The 22,082-nt window shown below is 45.0% G+C and overlaps 1 protein-coding gene across 1 annotated transcript in view; it reads left to right on the plus strand.

The window, feature by feature from the left end:
* Positions 1 to 21,642, plus strand: part of LOC141082464 (oocyte zinc finger protein XlCOF8.4-like) — a 65,979-nt gene extending 44,337 nt beyond the window's left edge. Inside the window, exons 3-6 of the mRNA XM_073566405.1 lie at positions 9,894 to 10,017; positions 10,097 to 10,194; positions 10,393 to 10,483; positions 20,325 to 21,642. Coding sequence (XP_073422506.1) covers positions 9,894 to 10,017; positions 10,097 to 10,194; positions 10,393 to 10,483; positions 20,325 to 21,253 — 1,242 coding nt within the window. The 3' untranslated portion in view covers positions 21,254 to 21,642. The remainder of the gene's footprint in view (positions 1 to 9,893; positions 10,018 to 10,096; positions 10,195 to 10,392; positions 10,484 to 20,324) is intronic.
* Positions 21,643 to 22,082: the final 440 nt, after the last annotated feature.

Consider the following 22,082-nt stretch of genomic DNA (forward strand, 5'->3'; position numbering starts at 1 on the left):
ACATATATTTTGAATGTGTACGCTATCCATACATGTTATCCAGGGATACGGTACCCTTTCTAACCTTTGTGCAATCACGTGCAATCCATACTGGGCCTAACACCGTCTGAGCCTGCCTCCTGAGACATATATTTTGAATGTGTACGCTATCCATACATGTTATCCGGGGATACGGTACCCTTTCTAACCTTTGTGCAATCACGTGCAATCCATACTGGGCCTAACACCGTCTGAGCCTGCCTCCTGAGACATATATTTTGAATGTGTACGCTATCCATACATGTTATCCAGGGATACGGTACCCTTTCTAACCTTTGTGCAATCACGTGCAATCCATACTGTGCCTGACACCGTCTGAGCCTGCCTCCTGAGACATATATTTTGAATGTGTACGCTATCCATACATGTTATCCAGGGATACGGTACCCTTTCTAACCTTTGTGCAATCACGTGCAATCCATACTGGGCCTGACACCGTCTGAGCCTGCCTCCTGAGACATATATTTTGAATGTGTACGCTATCCATACATGTTATCCGGGGATACGGTACCCTTTCTAACCTTTGTGCAATCACGTGCAATCCATACTGTGCCTGACACCGTCTGAGCCTGCCTCCTGAGACATATATTTTGAATGTGTACGCTATCCATACATGTTATCCAGGGATACGGTACCCTTTCTAACCTTTGTGCAATCACGTGCAATCCATACTGTGCCTAACACCGTCTGAGCCTGCCTCCTGAGACATATATTTTGAATGTGTACGCTATCCATACATGTTATCCGGGGATACGGTACCCTTTCTAACCTTTGTGCAATCACGTGCAATCCATACTGGGCCTAACACCGTCTGAGCCTGCCTCCTGAGACATATATTTTGAATGTGTACGCTATCCATACATGTTATCCTGGGATACGGTACCCTTTCTAACCTTTGTGCAATCACGTGCAATCCATACTGTGCCTGACACCGTCTGAGCCTGCCTCCTGAGACATATATTTTGAATGTGTACGCTATCCATACATGTTATCCAGGGATACGGTACCCTTTCTAACCTTTGTGCAATCACATGCAATCCATACTGTGCCTGACACCGTCTGAGCCTGCCTCCTGAGACATATATTTTGAATGTGTACGCTATCCATACATGTTATCCAGGGATACGGTACCCTTTCTAACCTTTGTGCAATCACGTGCAATCCATACTGGGCCTGACACCGTCTGAGCCTGCCTCCTGAGACATATATTTTGAATGTGTACGCTATCCATACATGTTATCCAGGGATACGGTACCCTTTCTAACCTTTGTGCAATCACGTGCAATCCATACTGGGCGTGAGAACGGCTGGCGAGCTGTTAAGCAAGCTACAGCACCTGTCCAGACAAGTACAGGGATTCCCTAGCGAGGAGACTTATTTGATTGTTTTCAATGTTGGGACAGCAATTTTTGGGGAGCACTATACTCTGGAGAATGATAGATGGGGCCCACCATACACTGGAACATTCCAAAGGTGGACATCAGACACTGGAGCAGCATTTACAGGGCCCATTATACACTAGAGCATTAGAAATGGGGCCCATTATGTTTGGAGCATTATTTGGGCCCATAAAACAGTGGAGCTTCATCCATGGGGACCAACATATACTGTAGCATTATGTGGAGCTCATCATATACTGTTTCAAACATTATATGGGACCAATGATTCTGTATGGAGAAATAGTTGGCCTCGTCATGAGATGTAAAAAGTGAGGTATTTTTCATTGTACTATACCGCTATTTATCTGCCGTATCGGAGCATGATGAGTTGTGGTATGTGTTAAAGGGGCGCTCTTTCGCCCAGGGCACATGAAAACCTGCAGCCAGCCCTCCCCCCCCACAACTTTAGCCAAATAACCCCCATTTTTCAGTGCGTAACTTGTATTATGAAGTTAATTAAGGTTGACAAGCTTAAGTAAGAAGAATTGATGCTTTTGGCATTCAAATGGGCACTGTAGGTGTGTTTCCTGTCCTCTCACTGCCGACTTTTATTCCCCATTGACTTACATTGGGTTTCGTGTTTCGGGACGACCCCGACTTTTCCCTATAATCGGACGATCTTGCTCGACCCGACTTTTGGAAAAGTCGGGTTTCACGAAACGAAACGCGACCCTAAAAAACCAAAAGTCGCTCAACTCTACTTTTTAGCCCTTTCCTCAGACTGTAGCTCCTGGGAACAGACCCTCTCTCCTGTCCCTTCACTATAAAGTGTGGGGTGCAGCACGCAAGCATCCCATAAGCAAAGCATCACAGAAGCTAAGCAACCAGCAAAACGGCAGTTATACATGGCAGTTATTCAGGGCTGGAGTCAGGTAACCCACACTTTGCTCTCCCCTTTAACCATGTGCTTTATTTTTATCCTACTGTGTTCCCTTGCCATCCACATTCACCACCCTATCCCCCCTCCATCATGACTCGTACACATCAGCCCCTCTATACTTCCCTTTCCCATGTACAGCTCACATGTACTCACCTTCCTGAGAAACCCTAGCCCATCTTGCCCAAACGCATCGCAGAAAAAAACTACGTACAATTCCAACAACTATTTGCTCTTTATCTTCCTACTCCTACTGATTTCAGGGGACATCTCCCCCAACCCTGGTCCACCATCCCCCAACCTCAACCCCTACCCTACCTCATATCGAAACCGTAATAATCTTATTAACATTACTTGCACTCCCTCATCTCCATCTTTTAATTGTGCCCTCTGGAATCCACGGTCTGCTTGTAACAAGCTTCCTTTCCTACACAACTACTTTCTGAACAACTCTCTTAATCTGTTGGCCCTCACTGAAAGCTGGATTCAGGATTCTGACACTGTCTCTCCTGCTGCCATTTCCTACGGTGGCTTACAATTCTCTCACTCCCCGAAACCCACAAACAGACATGGTGGTGAAGTCGGCATACTCCTGTCCCCACAATGCACTTTCCAGGTCATCCCCCCCAGTTCCATCACTCTTATTCCCTTTTGAGGTCCACACCATCAGGCTCTTTCGTCCCCTCTCCCTCAGGGTAGCGGTCATATACCGGCCCCCAGGCTCACCCACCCACTTCCTTGACCACTTTTCAGCCTGGCTGCCGCACTTCATGTCCTCAGAACTTCCAACCCTCATCCTGGGAGACTTCAACATCTCCATTAACAGCCCTACTTCCACATCTGCATCCCAGCTTCTATCACTAACCACCTCTCTAGGCCTCTCGCAGCTTTCAACCTCTGAGACACACAAGGACGGTAACACCCTTGATCTGGTCTTTGTCCGGCTCTGCTCAATCTCCCACCTAAATAACTCACCGCTTCCACTCTCTGACCACAACATTCTCTCCTTCACACTCACAAATACTCACCCACCCCAGCTCACTCCTACCTCCCACACAGTCAGAAATCTACAAGCCCTTAACCCTCAGACACTTTCAGATTCCCTACACTCATCACTGTCCCCTATCTCCACTTTTTCCTGTCCTAATCTGGCTGTTCATCACTACAATGACACACTTAGAAGCACCCTTGACCAAGTAGCTCCCCTCACCCTCAGAACCTCCAAACACAGAGTAAAACAGCCCTGGCTCACATCACAAACTCAACTTCTCCAGCGATGCTCTAGTAGTGCTGAACGCCTATGGAGAAAAACCCTCACAACAGAAGACTTCATCCACTTCAAATTTATGTTAAGAACCTATAACGCTGCCCTTCACCTCGCCAAACAGACCTACTTCACCACCCTGATCTCCTCACTAGCCAACAACCCCAAGAAACTTTTTGACACTTTTCACTCCCTCCTCAGGCCAAAAGCACAAGCCCCTATCACAGACATTTGTGCTGATGACCTGGCCTCCAACTTTACAGAAAAAATAGATAATATCCGTCAGGAAATCTGCTCCCAACCACCAAGTGCTGTGACTCCCATCCCTTCCTGCATCTTCCCTGGCTCACTTTCCACATTTGATCCCATCACAGAAGAAGAAGTCTCCAGACTCCTCTCTTCTTCTCATCCGACTACATGCACTACCGACCCCATGCCCTCACATCTCCTCCAGTCTCTCTCTCCAGTCGTCACAACCCACCTAACTACAATCTTTAATCTCTCCCTCTCCTCGGGCATTTTCCCATCCTCCTTCAAACACGCCATTGTTACTCCATTACTAAAGAAACCTGCTCTCGACCCATCCTGCACAAACAACTACAGACCAGTCTCCAATTTCCCCTTCATCTCTAAACTTTTGGAGCGCCTAGTTTACTCCCGCCTTACCCGTTACCTCTCCACTCACTCCCTTCTAGACCCTTCACAGTCTGGCTTCCGCCCCCTACATTCGACTGAAACTGCACTTATCAAAGTGACCAATGACCTTCTGACAGCAAAACGTAACGGTGACCACTCTCTGCTCATTCTTCTCAATCTATCTGCAGCTTTCGACACTGTTGACCACCATCTCCTACTCTCTAGGCTCCAGTCACTAGGCATTAAGGACACTGCACTCTCCTGGTTCTCTTCTTATCTCTCTGACTGCTCCTTCAGTGTTTTGTTCTCTGGCTCCACGTCATCTCCTCTTCCTCTTGCTGTCGGGGTACCTCAGGGCTCAGTCCTTGGCCCCCTTCTTTTCTCTCTCTACACGGCCCCAATTGGACAGATCATCAGCAGATTTGGCTTTCAGTACCATCTTTATGCTGATGACACACAACTATGTACGTCTTCCCCGACCTTACCCCCTCTGTACTACAGAACGCCAGTGACTGTCTGTCCGCAGTCTCCAACGTCATGTCCACTCTCTATCTGAAACTCAACCTCTCTAAAACTGAACTTCTGCTCCCGCCGTCTACTAACCTCCCTTAAATCTGACATTTCCCTCTCTGTGGGTGGTACCACAATAACAACCCTGCAGCAGGCGTGCTGTCTGGGTGTTATATTTGACACCAATCTCTACTTCACATCCCATGTACAATCTCTTGCCCGCTCTTGCTGCTTACACCTAAAGAACATCTCTAGAATTCGCCCTTTTCTCACCATGGAAACAACAAAAACCCTCACTGTAGCATTGATCCACTCCCGCCTGGATTACTGCAATGCTCTATTAATTGGCCTCCCCGTCACTCGACTATCCCCCCTCCAGTCCATACTTAATGCAGCAGCCAGTGTCATCCATCTGGCTAATCGGTACTCGGATGTGTCCGCTCTTCGTCAGTCATTACACTGGCTGCCCATTCATTATAGGATCCGATTCAAAGTACTTGTTCTCACCCACAAAGCTCTCCATGGTGCGGCAACCCCCCTACATCTCCTCCCTCATTTCTTTCTATCGGCCTAGCCGATCGCTGCGCTCTGCAGACGACTTTCGACTAACCTCTGCACTAATCCGTACCTCCCACTCCCGACTCCAAGACTTCTCCCGTGCTGCTCCTATACTCTGGAATGCTCTACCCCAAGAAATTAGGACTAACCACAGTTTGCATAGTTTTAGGCGCTCCTTTAAAACACATTTGTTCAGAGCGGCTTATCACGTTCGCTAATCAAAGTCATTCTATGTGTAAGTGTGCGTGTGTAGCCCATTCACTATCTCCATCCATCCTTCACTCCCTCAAGATGGCTGGACCTTCATTGTAAATATACAATTGTAAATTCACACCTGTACTTTGTATCTCCCCCACCTCATTGTAGATTGTAAGCTCTCACGAGCAGGGTCATCTTATTTCGTCTTATTTTGCTTTAATTATTGTATTGTTAACGTTGTTACTTATGACTTGTGTTTTGAAACTGTTAAACTGTAAAGCGCTGAGGAATATGTTGGCGCTATATAAATAAAGATTATTATTATTATTATTATTGAAGATTACAGTGCGGGGAAGCCGGGAAACATTCATATAGACGGCCGGTGGGGATGGAGTCAGTGACCGACTCTGGCCAAATCTGTTTCTAGAGCCGTAGTAGAAGATGAAGATGTCGTCCTCATCATGAAGGAGTTATTTCTCATGTCGCATGTAATGAATATCTCCTGCAGTATTACTAATGCCGATTCCAGTGTCGGTAATGAGACGAGAATTAGCGTTATGGAAGATGAGTCTATGAGGAACGTGTTCAGCTGCCAACTCCGAGGAGGAAACTGCTTGTTGTCTGTGGCCTAAATATATAGGTTTTATTAGTAGATGTCAGGGGAGAAAACTAAACCCTGTAAGATAATAAATCTCCTCATTAGTGTTGAGCATTCCGATACCGCAAGTATCGGGTATCGGCCGATACTTGCTGTATCGGAATTCCGATACCGACTTCCGATATTTTTTCAATATCGGAATTCGGCATCGGAATCGGAAGTTCAGTTGATTGACGGCCTGACGTCATCATGATGCGCGGTGTGTGCGCATCATGATGCGCCGTCATTTCGGGCCTTCCGGGGGTCTCTGCCGGCCTGCCGGGGGGCTGTGCCGGCCTGCCGGGGGGCTGTGTGGACTGCCCGGGGTCTGTACCGGCCTGCCGGGGGGCTGTGCCGGCCTGCCGGTGGTCTGTGCACCCTGTGGGGGTCTGTACCGGCCTGCCGGGGGGCTGTGCCGGCCTGCCGGGGGGCTGTGCTGATGTCCGGGGGTCTGTGCAAGCATCGTCCGATGGGACTACAAGTCCCATCGGGCGATGCCTGCTACCATGACAGTGATTGACACATTAGCCAATGATGGGACAGTAGTAGTCCCATCATCCGGCTAATGTGTTAAATGTTAAAAAAAAAAATACTACATACATACTACATACAAACTACATGCTACATACATACTACATATATACTACATGCATGCTACATACATACTACATGCTACATACATACTACATATATACTACATACATACTACATACATACTACATATATACTACATGCATGCTACATACTACATGCTACATACATACTACATGCATGCTACATACATACTACATACATACTACATATATACTACATGCATGCTACATACATACTACATGCTACATACTACATGCATGCTACATACATACTACATGCTACATACTACATATATACTACATGCATGCTACATACATACTACATACATACTACATATATACTACATGCATGCTACATACTACATGCTACATACATACTACATATATACTACATTCATACTACATACTACATATATACTACATACATACTACATACATACTACATACATACTACATGCATGCTACATACATACTACATGCATGCTACATACATACCACATACATACTACATGCTACATACATACCACATATATACTACATACATACAATACATTCATACAATACATACATAGACATACAGTACATATAACATAGAGTAACATACTTACCAATACTTGTCACATTGTTCCCCGAAGCCATTGTCTATTCCGGGATAAATATTAACATAACAAACCACAAAAATACTCACCCACGATCCGAAGCAGTCCACGAGTGTGTCCCACGACGATCTTGGGTAGAGAACTGCAGCATCAGATGATGCTGCCGTTCTCTACGGGCTGTAGGAATCCAATGACGGAAGGTAGGTATCCTTCCGCACTGTATTCCTCCACCACTTAAAAAAAAAAAGTCCCTAGTCTCACTTTATGCCATTGCTGTGTGGGAATTTCCCACACAGCAATGGCATAAAGTGAGACTAGGGACTTTTTTTTTTTTAAGTGGCGGAGGAATACAGTGCGGAAGGATACCTACCTTCCGTCATTGGATTCCTGCAGCCCGTAGAGAACGGCAGCATCATCTGATGCTGCAGTTCTCTACCCAAGATCGTCGTGGGACACACTCGTGGACTGCTTCGGATCGTGGGTGAGTATTTTTGTGGTTTGTTATGTTAATATTTATCCCGGAATAGACAATGGCTTCGGGGAACAATGTGACAAGTATTGGTAAGTATGTTACTCTATGTTATATGTACTGTATGTCTATGTATGTATTGTATGAATGTATTGTATGTATGTAGTATATATGTGGTATGTATGTAGCATGTAGTATGTATGTGGTATGTATGTAGCATGCATGTAGTATGTATGTAGTATGTATGTAGTATGTATGTAGTATGTATGTAGTATGTATGTAGTATATATGTAGTATGTAGTATGAATGTAGTATATATGTAGTATGTATGTAGCATGTAGTATGTAGCATGCATGTAGTATATATGTAGTATGTATGTAGTATGTATGTAGCATGCATGTAGTATATATGTAGTATGTAGCATGTAGTATGTATGTAGCATGCATGTAGTATGTAGCATGTAGTATGTATGTAGCATGCATGTAGTATATATGTAGTATGTATGTAGTATGTATGTAGCATGCATGTAGTATGTATGTAGCATGTAGTATGTAGCATGCATGTAGTATATATGTAGTATGTAGCATGTAGTATGTATGTAGCATGCATGTAGTATATATGTGTTATGTATGTAGCATGTAGCATGCATGTAGTATGTATGTAGTATATATGTGGTATGTATGTAGCATGCAGTATGTATGTAGCATGCATGTAGTATATATGTAGTATGTATGTTGCATGTAGTATTTATGTAGTATGAATGTAGCATGTATGTAGTATGTAGTATGAATGTAGCATGTATGTAGCATGCATGTTGTATGTATGTAGCATGTAATTTTTTTTTTTTTTTTACATTTAACACATTAGCCGGATGATGGGACTACTACTGTCCCATCATTGGCTAATGTGTCAATCACTGTCATGGTAGCAGGCATCGCCCGATGGGACTTGTAGTCCCATCGGACGATGCCTGCACAGACCCCCGGAGCCTGCACAGACCACCGGCAGGCCGGCACAGCCCCCCGGCAGGCCGGCACAGCCCCCCGGAGCCTGCACAGCCCCCCGGCAGGCCGGCACAGCCCCCCGGCAGGCCGGCACAGCCCCCCGGAGCCTGCACAGCCCCCCGGCAGGCCGGCACAGCCCCCCGGCAGGCCGGCACAGCCCCCCGGAGCCTGCACAGACCACCGGCAGGCCGGCACAGACCACCGGAGCCTGCACAGACCCCCTGGCAGGCCGGCACAGCCCCCCGAAAGGCCCGTACAGACCCCAGAGAGGCTGTACAAGGGCAGGAAAGGGTTTTTCTTATTCCGATACCGGAAGTCCCATAGACTTGAATGGGACTTCCGGTATCGGAATCGGCGATACCGATACTTTTTTTAAAGATCGGCCGATACCATCCGATACGATACTTTGAAGTATCGGACGGTATCGCTCAACTCTACTCCTCATATGTTTCCCTTATTATCTCCAGTAATTGTATTATTACACAGGATTCTTATGATGTTACATCGGATCATCTTCTTCTCATTCAGGTCTCTACAATATCGGATCCTCTCAGTGAAGATCTTCTACAGAAGAGAATTTTCCTGATTTACCCATCAAGGATGGATATGGACAGAGACAAGATGGCGGAGAGGATATTACACCTCACCCTAGAGATCCTCTTCCGTCTCACTGGAGAGGTGAGAGATTCTGATGTCATCACATTACATCATTCTTATCTATGGGAATAACAGGTGGACAGAACTGGAGAGGTGAGGACTCTGGAAATGTCTGTAGTGAGATTTATTAATGTGTCTCTCCATAACCAGGATTACACAGTGGTGAAGAAGACCTCTAGTGATCGCTGTCAGGACCCTGTGTCTGAGGGATGGGGAAGACCCCTGAGCCCAATCACGGGGCCTCCACCTCACCCCCTGATCCATGAGGACATCAATGACCAGAAGATCCTAGAACTCATCTACAAGATGATTGAGCTGCTGACTGGAGAGGTGACACTGCTGGGAATGCTGGGACATTATACAGTAACACTATGAAGGGATTGGGGGGATGACGGTATCATTGTATGTGTCAGGTTCCTATAAGGTGTCAGGATGTCGCTGTCTATTTCTCCATGGAGGAGTGGGAGTATTTAGAAGGACACAGAGATCTGTACAAGGACGTCATAATGGAGGTTCCCCAGCCCCTCACATCACCAGGTAATAGGACTAAATACACACGGCCAATAATTATCTGTATGTAGAGAATGAATTCAGTCCCTTTGTGTGTTTCCTCCAGATCTATCCATTAAGAGGACAACACCAGAGAGATGTCCCCGTCCTCTTCTTCCACAGGACTGTAGCCAAGAAGATCCCAGTGTTTCTCAGGATCATCAGGTAGATGGAGAGAAGGTGTCAGGAGATCTCCCCTATGATGTGTAGACGGCTGTGAAGGTCTTGTGCTCAGTCTTGTTTTATCCCCCAGTATTATATGTTTTATACTTGTGTAATGAGAACGGTGGAGATGGCAGGATTAGAGCTGATCATAGATGGGACTTCTCCATCTGTCTGTGACTTTTACAATATTTGTTTCAGGGTGAAGATCTGACCCATATTAATACTACAGAGACATATGTGAGAGATGATGAGTGGTGCAAAGAGGAGATTCCCACATATGACTACCCAGGTGAGTAGTAACCACTGAATGCAGAGAAGTCACAGATTCCTCTCAGTCACCGGCTGTGGCTGCTTTATCGGTGGTGTAGTCCGGCCATATTACCATGATCACCATTTTGCCTCTAGATCACAACATTCTCCTCCACCCAAAACTGTTCAAATGACTTTGGGCAGTGAAAGCCCTTTTCTATAGAACTTACAACCAATTACATTGTTTTTGATCCTAAGGAATTCAGATTACTGCACAATCTCTCCTGAAATGGGGAGCAATATTATTTTCTTTGTGCAGTGGATGATTTTGCAAACTCCCCTCTCCCGCACTCTGACCACAATCTTCTTTCATTCTCTATCAAGGACTGCCAGGCTGCTCAGGTCACCCCCACTGTCCATACTTATAGAAACATACAGGCCATTAACTCCCAGAAACTTATGAAGAACTTTCAGTCTTCATTGGCCCCTATCTCCTCCCTCTCATGTCCTGATTCTGCATTGAAGCATTACAATGAAACACTTCAAACTGCCCTGGATGAATTTGCATCTCCTATAAATAGAACACCACAACGCAGACGGCGACAACCCTGGCACACGGTGCAAACACGTTTCCTGCAGCGGCTCCAGGAGCGCTGAACGTCTGTGGAGAAAATCCAATCTACACGAAGATTTCATCCATTATAAGTTTATGCTTAGAACATACAACACTGCCCTTCACCTCTCCAAACAAACCTATTTCAACACCCTCATCACCTCACTGTCCAATAACCCGAAACGTCTCTATGACACTTATCATTCTCTACTCAACCCAAGAGTTCAGGCCCCAACCACAGAGCTCTGAGCTGACGATCTGGCCAATTACTTAAAAGAAAAAATTGACCAGATTCGACAGGAAATTATCTCCAAATCACCTCATACCATGCACTGTCCTCCCTCCCCCACTGCATCTAGCTCACTCTCTGATTTTGAACCAGTAATAGAAGAAGAAGTAAGCAGGCTCCTTGAATCTTCTCGCCCAACCTTTTGCATCAGTGACCCATTTCCGTCACATCTCCTCCAGTCCCTTTCCCCTGCTGTCACCCCTCACCTAACTAAAATATTTAACCTCTCTCTCTCTCTTCTGGTATCTTTCCCTCCTCATTTAAGCATGCCATCATACATCCACTACTTAAAAAACCATCCCTCGACCAAAACTGTGCCGCTAACTATAGACCTGTCTCTAATCTTCCCTTCATTTCTAAACTCCTGGAACGCCTGGTCCACTCCCGTCTTATCCACTATCTCTCTGATAACTCTCTTCTTGACCCTCTCCAATCCGGTTTACGCTCCTTACACTCTACTGAAACTGCCCTCACTAAAGTCTCTAATGATCTACTAACAGCTAAACCAAATGGTCATTACTCCATGCTAATTCTCTTGGATCTCTCTGCAGCATTCGACACTGTGGATCATCAGCTCCTCCTCCTCACTATGCTCCGTTCCATTGGCCTCAAGGACACCGTTCTCTCATGGTTCTCCTCCTATCTCTCTGACTGCTCCTTTACTGTATCTTTTGCCGGTTCCTCCTCCTCTCACCTTCCCCTTACTGTTGAGGTTCCTCAAGGATCGGTTCTAGGCCCCCTCCTCTTCTTGTACACTGCCCATATTGGTCAAACAATCAGTAGATTTGGTTTCCAGTACCGTCTCTATGCTGATAACACCCAATTATACGCTTCTCCTGACATCACACCAGCCTTTCTAGAAAACACCAGCGATTGTCTAAACGCTGTGTCTAACATCATGTCCTCACTATATCTGAAACTGAACCTGTCAAAGACTGAACTCCTTGTGTTTCCTCCCTCTACTAATGTACCTATACCCGACATTGCCATTTCTGTGTGTGGCTCCGCTATTACTCCCCAGCAACATGCCCGCTGTCTTGGGGTCATACTTGATTCTGAGCTTTCCTTTGCCCTCTACATTCGATCACTGGCTCGCTCTTGTCATCTGCACCTCAAAAATATTTCTAGAATTCGACCTTTTCTTACTTTTGCAAAAACTCTTACTGTTTCTCTTATTCATTCTCGTCTCGACTATTGTAACTCTCTTCTAATCGGTCTCCCTCTTACCAAACTCTACACTCTCCAATCTGTCTTGAATGCTGCAGCCAGGATCATATTCCTCCCCAATCATTACACCGATGCCTCTACCTTTTGCCAGTCATTACACTGGCTACCCATCCACTCCAGAATCAAGTACAAACTTATTACCCTCACCCACAAAGCCCTCCATGGCTCAGCACCACCCTACATCTCCTCCCTTGTTTCAGTTTACCACCCTACCCGCGCCCTCCATTCTGCAGATGACCTGAGGTTAGCATCCTCAATAATCAGAACCTCCCACTCCCGTCTCCAAGACTTTACACGTGCTGCGCCAATTCTTTGGAATGCACTTCCCGGGTCAATACGATTAGTCCCCAATCCCTACAATTTTAAGCGTGCCCTAAAAACGCATTTATTCAGACTGGCCTATCAACTCAACACATTAACCTAATCTATCCCTGTGTGGCACAGCCAAAAGTTTTACCATAACCAGGTTCCCCGCATCATGTTCCCACATGCTTTATGCATCCATTAGCCCTCTGTGTCTGTACTGTTACACACTTAACATTATGGCTGGTCCATACAATCAGGGCAACTGTTACCACCCACCTTTCGTGTCTACCTCTTTCCTCATAGATTGTAAGCTTGCGAGCAGGGCCCTCATTCCTCTTGGCATTTGTTATAATCTATGTGATTATTGTTATGCTGTAATGTCTATTGTCTGTACAAATCCCCTCTGAAATGTAAAGTGCTGCGGAATATGTCGGCACTATAGAAATAAAATTTATTATTATTATTATTATTATTATTATTATTATTTTCTCTGATCTTCTGGTCAGGATTCATAGTAGCTCCAATGGTCCACCATAAATGAATTCAACTCTGGTTTACTGTTGTTTAATCTGTATTTGTAGTTTTCAGTAATGAGATTCTCGTGCTCTGGGGCGGTGCTGTGGGTGGGGCTGTGGGCGGGGCTTTATGTGGTCTGATTACATATTCATCTGTATTGGCTTATGACAGGTCGCTGATCCCTCACTGACCTGCCCCCCATTATTACATAATACATATAATAGCATTGATATTATTGGTGATAATGCCTATAATATTGTGACTATTGTGAGGCTTAGAAAAAAATTACATCCAGCAAAATGTCACCAGCGATGGCGGCGTCATTTGACTTTTTGAATGTAAAATATGCTGGAATAATTAGCGGTTGCCATGTCGTGTTTGGAGAGCCCCTGATGTACCTAAACAGTGGAAACCCCCAACAAGTGACCCCATTTTGGAAACTAGACCCTTTAGGGAACTTATCCAGATGTGTATTGAGCACCTTGAACCCCCAAGTGCTTCACAGAAGTTTATAGCGTAGAGCCATGGAAATAAAAAAAATAAAATTTTTCCTAAATCTTTTTACCTCGATATATATTTTAGTTTGTCCTGAGTACGCTGACACCCCCATATGTGGGGGTAAACCACTGTTTGGGTGCATGGCAGAGCTCGGAAGGGAAGGAGCGCCATATTGGAGAGCAGATTTTGCTGGAATTGTTTGTGGGTGACATGTCACATTGTCAGAGCCCCTGAGGTGCCAGAACAGCATAGGCCCCAAAAGTGACTGCATTTTACCAAATACTTCCCTGAATGAATTCTTCTAGTGGTGCAGTGAGCATACTGACACCACAGCTGTTCCATAGACAATTATACAATTGGGCAGTGAAGAAAAAACAATTATATTTTAACCACTAAAATATTGTTTTAACCCCAGATTTTACATTGGAAAATAGGTAGATAGGTAAATGGTCATCATAGGTAAATCTATGGGTGTACATAGATGAATTTGCAAGGGGTGTCATTTCCAATTCCCAGAGGGGTGTCATTTCCAAAATGGGGTCACTTCAGGGAGGATTCTGCTGTTGTGGCACTTTGGAGAGCCGCTAAGTGCCAAAACAACAGAATTCCCCCTGAAGTGACCCCATTTTGGAAATGACACCCCTCTGGGAATTCATCTATGGATATAGTGACCATTTTCACTACATGGATGATTTCCAGAAACACGTAGTGGAAGTTTTAGAGCAAAAATTGCAAAAATGTCATTGTAGTGCCCAATATATTGTGCCCAACTTGTGTCTCTGGAGACCTCCCCCCACCTACCCCCGGAAATTGTTAAGTCAGCTCTACTCAAAAGTGTCTGTCACCAAATAAACCAAATGCTTGATTGTCAAAACAGTTCAAAAACGTGGTTCTGTGTGGAGATTGTAAAGCCGTCATGGAGGCATAAGGCTGGCAATGATGGGCATTGTGGGTAATAATAGCGGGTATCATGCCTCATTCCTCTCTAGGAACATACACGACATCTTCTCTGGGGGTTCTTTCTTGTTTCAGTTACTGGGATGAGTGCAATAAAATGTCGCTCAGTGAGTCTTCTCACATCTTCACATTCTAAAGGATTGGTGGGGACAAAATTTTCAAAAACAAGATTTACATGACCTTTTCCTGATAATCAAGGAAAGTATCTGCATTTCCGGCTTTTTTGTATAACACAAAAGAATTATATGTGGCCACCTGAAACAAATACATGACTAACTTTTTATACCAGGTATATGATTTTCTTGATACCTGGTATGGCTGTAGAACCTGATCTGCAAGGTCCACCCCCCACATATTTGTTGTAGTCAGTGATAGACACAGGTTTTGGAGTGGTGGATCCCTGTTGGTCTGCAGTGGCCCTTGTGGCATCTGTGTGGATCGAGCTCAGGATAAAAATATATTTTTCATCCTTATACTTAAGGACAAGCAGCTCTCCATTGCATAAAGCCCCTGACTGCCCCATTCGGAAATGTTCTTTGACCAATGATTGTGGAAACCCCTGATGGTTTTTGAGAATGGTCCCACAAGCCCCTATGTTATGTTCAACCAGACTTTTAAATAGGGGTATGCTGGTGTAGTAGTTGTCAACATACAGATTTTAGCCTTTTTGTAAAAAAAGGCTCAAAACGATTTTTCCAGATGTCCCCAGATAAGTAGGGCATCCTGGTGGGATTAGTTGTCTATCTTTCCCCTCATAAATGTGAAAAGCTGATGTGTATCCGGTTGAACTCACGCACATTTTATAGAGCTTAATTCCGAACCTTGCCCTCTCAGAAGGAATAAATTGCTTGAGGTCCAGTCTTCCTTTGAATTTTACAAGGGACTCATCAATGGAAATGTTTTCTGTTGGGGTGTAGAGCTTTAAGAACTTTTCTGTCAAGTCTTCGATGATGGGTCTGATTTTGTATATTCTGTCATGTTCTGGGACATTTCTGGGCAGGCATTGACTATTGTCATTAAAATGCCAAAATCTCATGAGCATTTCATAACGGGTCCTAGGAATAACGGCAAAAACATAGGGGTGGCTTGAACAGGGCTTTTTTAACAAGACACATAGCGAATGTAAGTCCTAAAAAAAATTTCATTTCTAGTTGGTGTCCATAAATGTGACCTACCATAATAGGATTGTGGATTCTGGCTGATGAATTGGGACGCATATAAATTTGTAAGCTAATATGCTCTAGCAAGCTATCTGTCATAAACATATTAAAAAAATAATTGGTCCAAAATTTTCCACCTCCACATTTATACCAGGAATGGCATTAAAATTAGGGATGAATGGAGTAGCCGAAACCGAAGCGTCCCATCTGGGAAATGCTACATCAAGAGGCAAAGCTTCTTGGACATTGGTGTGCGCCAATTCACGAGCACTGGGGACAGCGCTAGTACTGGGCATTGTTCCCTGAGTTGTAGACATTTCTCCAGAAGCGCTATTTGTCCTTCTTGTTGTACTGGTCCTTGTGTGTGAGGATGGACCAGAATCACTGCTCATTTCTGAGCTATCACTGTCGCTGCTACTAAAGCCCTCGAAATCCACATCGCCATCTGACACTGCACTTTCTTCACAGTTAGAACATAAAAGTGCATAAGCCTCCTCTGCACTATAATACTGACGGGCCATTTTATTTTATTTATTTATTTTTTTTCGTAAATAGAAAACTACGACATGACGTGACCAAATTATTGGGCAGGCAATTGAGAAAAGCCTAATTCTTTACCCTATCCCTAACTTTAGAATAAACCCTAACAGTAACCCTAACTTTAGTCCCAACACTAACCCTAACTATAGCACTAACCCTAACCTGCCTTATCTGTTTTTTACTTTATAGCACAATCGCTGACTGACACAGCTGGCAGCAGCACTTGTAAGGCTACTTTCACACTAGCATTTCCTGGAGCTGTGGAGGGATGCGCATGGCCGCCCCTCCTCCGGTCAGCTCCACCTATGGGCGCATGACGCTGCATGCGGCCTGCGTATCCTATCTTTAGCATTGGGTACGCAGGCCGTGCGCAGGTATGTATTTGCCGGCGCATGCGTCCCTTTGACGGTGCGCCGAGCGCACCAAAATGCAACACGGTTAAAGTTTTTTGCATAGCTTGCCATTTTTACGGACAATTTAAACAGGTTGTCCACTACTTTTTAGTAACCCCCCTATTGTAGCCCCCCGGGGCCCATAATGATTTTTGTAATTACCTTGCGTTGCCAATTCTGCCTGTGAGCGGCGCTATGCGGGCGGCTGAGTCCGAGTCATGTGACCGCCAGGCTACAGCCGCCGCTAACATCTGCTGATGTCACGTCAATTTCCTGACTATGGAAATTGATGTGACGTCAGCAGGCGTGACCCAGTATCAACACACTGCTGTCACTCATCAAGAGTCACAGTAGTGTGTGGGCGGTGCTGCACCAGACATCACAGCCCCGTCACTCTGCAGCATCTGTCTCCTCACCCATCAAGAGTGACGGGGCTGTGTAGGGGTTGGACAGGCTGTCTGCCAGCTGTGCGAGGGGTGGACAGGCCATGCAGGGGTCTGCGGGCTGCTGTGTGGGGGGGGGCCGTGCAGGGGTCTGCAGGCTGTCTGCTGGCTGTACGGGAGGTGAAGGGGCTGTGCGGGGTCTGCGGACTGTCTGCCAGCTGTGCGGAGGGTGGGCGGGCTGTGTGGGGGTATGCAGGCTGTCTGCTGGTGCCGGCTCTGCGGGGGGTGGAAGGGTCGTGCGGGGGTCTGTGGGCTGCTGTGCGGGGGGTGGTGGGCGGGCTGTGCTGGGGTCTGCAGGCTGTATGCTGGCTGTGCAGGGGGTGGACGGGCCGTGCGGGGGTCTGCCAGCTTTGCGGGAGGGTGGGTGGGCTGTGTGGGTGTTGCCAGGGCTGTGCGGGGGAGTCTGCGTGCTGTGCTGGCGGTGCCGGGGCTATGCGGGGGTGTGTGCGCGTGCGTGTGTATGCAGGCAAGCATCATCCAGTGGGACTACAAGTCCCATCAGGTGATGCTTGCTACACTGTCAGTGAGTGACACATTAGCCAATGATGGGACAGAAGTAGTCCCATTATCCGGCTAATGTGTTGAAAGTGAAAAAAAAAACAAAACAAATTCTGAACATACAACATATAGAATATACATATAACATACAACACATAACATAGAGTATATACTTACCAATCACCTAGTTCCCCGAAGCCATCGATCTGTAATAAAAATAAAATAATAAAGCAACCTATACTCACCTTTCCGCTGTAGTCCAGATAATAACGAGGGTCCCATGACGATCTCCCGTGTAGAGCAGCCGCATCAGCTGATGCGACCGCTCTCCAGGGGCCCCAGCAATGAAATGATAGACGGAGGTAATCCTCCCCTGTGTATCCCTCCGCCGCCGGGAAAGTGGTCCCGTAACCCTAACCCAAGCCCTAACCCTAATTCTCATGCAGCATTGCTGGAAAGTGAGAGCCTGAACTCATGTCACCTCAGTGATGCACTGCAGGAGCCATTGTCTCCTGTCAGTTCACCACTGGGAGGCGCTATAGAGCGGTCACATCACCTGATGTCACTGTTCTATAGGGGAGATCGTCGTGGGACACTCGTTATTAATTGGACTGTGCCGGACAGGGAGTATACGGTTTGTTTATTTTTTTACTTTTTATTAGAGGAGACCGAGGGCGTCACTTGGATCTGGGCGTGCAATAAAAATATGATTTCCATGTTGTGTTTTATTTCATTAAAATACTTTATTCTTATGTGTGTTTTTTTAACCCTTTATTACTATAAGATTAATAATGGATAGGCTGACGCCACTCCATTGTTAAACCGGGCTTAATGTCATTTTCCAATAGCAAGGTGACATTAACCCCTTATTATCCCATATCCCACCGCTACACGGGAGTGGGAAGAGAGGGGCTAAGTGCCAGAATTGGCGCATCTTATATATGCGCCATTTCTGGGGCGGCTGCAGGCTGGTATTTGTAGCTGGGGGGGTCCAATATCCATGGCCCCTTCCTAGGCTATGAATATCAGCCTGCAGCATAAAATTTAGGGGGACCCCCACGTCATTTTTTGGGGGGTCCCTTATTTTAATAGCCAGTAAAGGCTATGAAGACAGCTGCGGGCTGATATTCATAGCCTGGGAAAGGGCCATGGGTATTGTCCCATTCCCAGGCAAAAAATATTGGTCCCCGGCAGTCGGCTTTCCTCCTCTGGTGCAGAAAGTTGCGCGGGAGCCCACGCCATTTTTTTTTTACTTTTTAAAATGAAACATTGTTCATTAATAAACATGGATATGGAAATATCTATGGAAATAAAATATCTATGAAAAATCTATATATAGATCCATATATCTATCCCATATCTATCTATCTATCCCATATCTATCTATGTGTGTAATGAAGTGTGGGATGGACAAGTGTAAATGAGGAGGCCGGACAGAAATGGCAACACAAATCTTTTTTTTTGTTAAATGACATCTTTATTTAGGTTACAAAAACACATACAATCCACATGTAAAAAAGCACATGAAAAACCGCATGACAAACGCATCAATAACGCACCTGCATTTTCTGCCAAGAGCTGTGGATTCTGTGTGGAATAATCCGCCCGGTGTGCACACAGCCTTATAGCTCTCAGCACTATAACGGTGTGTACATGGCGACTTATTATTAAGAACGTCTGTGTCTGTGCACGCTCCTGAGTGTGCGCTCATGATGCTTGCAATGTGTTTTATGTGAACACGTGGCGGATTGTGCTGCCGATTTTTCCGTGCGGATTTTGCTAAATCCGCAGATAAAATGACCTGCGGATTTATAGCGGATTTTGTTCGGCTTTCCCCTGCGTTTTTACACCTGCAGATTCTTATAATGGAGCAGGTGTAAAACGCTGCGGAATCCGCACAAAGAATTGACATGCTACAGAAATGAACCCTCAGCGTTTATGCTGTTGATTTTTCTGCACCATGTGCACAGCGGTTTTTGTTTTACATTGACTATAATGGTACTGTACAATGCAGGAGAATCTGCTGTGGATCCGCATTAGAATCCGCAATTTGTGCACAGACCCTTACAATAAGATGCTTCAGATTGAAGAGAGAGGAGGGAGGGGTTTGGGTGTGTTTTGGAGTGGGTGTGCTAGGTGCTGGCTTACAGGCCAGTGCAATGCATCATGGAACTTGTAGTATTAGAGCACAGTAAGTCGGGAGAAAGAAAGTTGTCAATTAACCCCATGAGAGCTGGAGCCAGCACTGAGGATGTGCTGCTAGAGCATGATAAAAGGTAATATTGCTAAAATAAACATAGTGGATGTTTTTAGTGGCACATAATAGCAAGATTTATGAAAAAAAAAAGTTACAGTAGTGGACAACTTCTTTAAGTAGAAATGTTCAAAAATATAAAACTCAATGATATTTTATGAAAGAAAAATTGTTTTTTGTCTTGGTAGATGACTGTACCAGGATATCAGGGGGACAGCTGACATCTTCAATTTTTAAATCTGATGATCTTGAGATCCTACAAGATACAACTGAAGTGATTGCTATTACTCCAGATATATCATCATCCATTCACAGCAAAGATCTGTCATCTGATCCTATGAAACAGGTCCCATCTTCTGATTCATTACTGACTACTAGGGAAAATCAAAGTCACAAAAGAGGCATTAAAAAACAAACTGCTCCTAAAGCAAAAAATTCATTTTCATGTTCGGATTGTGGGAAATGTTTTCACAAGAAATCTAATTTTGTTACACACAATAGAACTCACACAGGGGAGAAGCCTTTTTCATGTTCAGAATGTGGGAAACGTTTTAACCAGAAATCAAATTTTGTTAACCACCAGAGAATTCACACAGGGGAGAAGCCTTTTTCCTGTTCAGAATGTGGGAAATGTTTTAACCGAAAATCAAGTTTGGTTGATCACCATAGAACTCACACTGGGGAGAAGCCTTTTTCCTGTTCAGATTGTGGGAAATGTTTTAACCAGAAATCGCATTTTGCTAACCACCAGAGAATTCACACAGGGGAGAAGCCTTTTTCCTGTTCAGAATGTGGGAAATGTTTTAACCGGAAATCAAGTTTGGTTGATCACCATAGAACTCACACTGGGGAGAAGCCTTTTTCCTGTTCAAATTGTGGGAAATGTTTTAACCAGAAATCACATTTTGTTAACCACCAGAGAATTCACACAGGGGAGAAGCCTTTTTCCTGTTTAGAATGTGGGAAATGTTTTAACCAGAAAGGGGATCTTGTAAAGCACCAAAGAACTCACACAGGGGAGAAGCCTTTTTCATGTTCAGAATGTGGGAAATGTTTTAACCAGAAAGGGGATCTTGCTAAGCACCAAAGAACTCACACAGGAGAAAAGCCTTTTTGATGTTCAGAATGTGGGAAATGTTTTACTCAGATTTTAAGTCTTGTTACACATGAGAGAATTCACACAGCAGAGAAGCCATATTCATGTTCAGAATGTGGGAAATGCTTTAAATGGAAAATAGATCTTGATCGCCATCAAAGAACGCACACAGGGGAGAAGCCTTTTTTGCTGTTCAGAATGTGGGAAATGTTTTAACCGGAAAGTGATTCTTGCTAGACATCAGAGACCTCACACAGAGGAGAAGCAATTTTCATTTTCTTAATGTGGGAAATATTTTACTTGGAAATCAACTGTTAATAAACATCAGAGACGTCACATAGGGGAAAAGCCTTTTTTATGTTCATAATGTTGGAATAGTTTTAACCAAAATAGAATTTTCTTAAATGGGTTGTCTCTTGTCATTCCTCATGTTTGCTGACAAAAGGATAAAACTAAACTTTATTAATTCGAAATGTAAAACTATACCCATAATTCACCCCCTTAAGGTTAGTCAGTAGGTGACTAATAGAAAAAACATGTACCCCAAAGTTCAGTATATAAGGTGAGGTGACGTATACTGTGACGGAGTCAGCTTCAGCTGAGCTGATTTCTAGAGTGGACCCTCTGGGTCGTGGCACCCACCCACCTAGGGCGAGCTGACCTTGTGAGGGACCACCCCTACACAGGGAGAGTCAGGGGCAAGACCAAGGGGGTGAGCCACCACCACTGCTGGAACCAGACGGCCGACTCAAGAAAGACACAGGTGTGAGTGTCTGGCAACAGGGAACGTGGAGGGTACAAGACATAACAAAGCGTGGTCACAGGGTTTCTTCAATAAAGCATGGTCTCA

The sequence above is a fragment of the Dendrobates tinctorius genome, unplaced genomic scaffold (assembly GCF_039654945.1).
Source record: "Dendrobates tinctorius isolate UK_male_01 unplaced genomic scaffold, ASM3965494v1 ptg000017l, whole genome shotgun sequence".
Classification (NCBI taxonomy): Eukaryota; Metazoa; Chordata; class Amphibia; order Anura; family Dendrobatidae; genus Dendrobates; species Dendrobates tinctorius.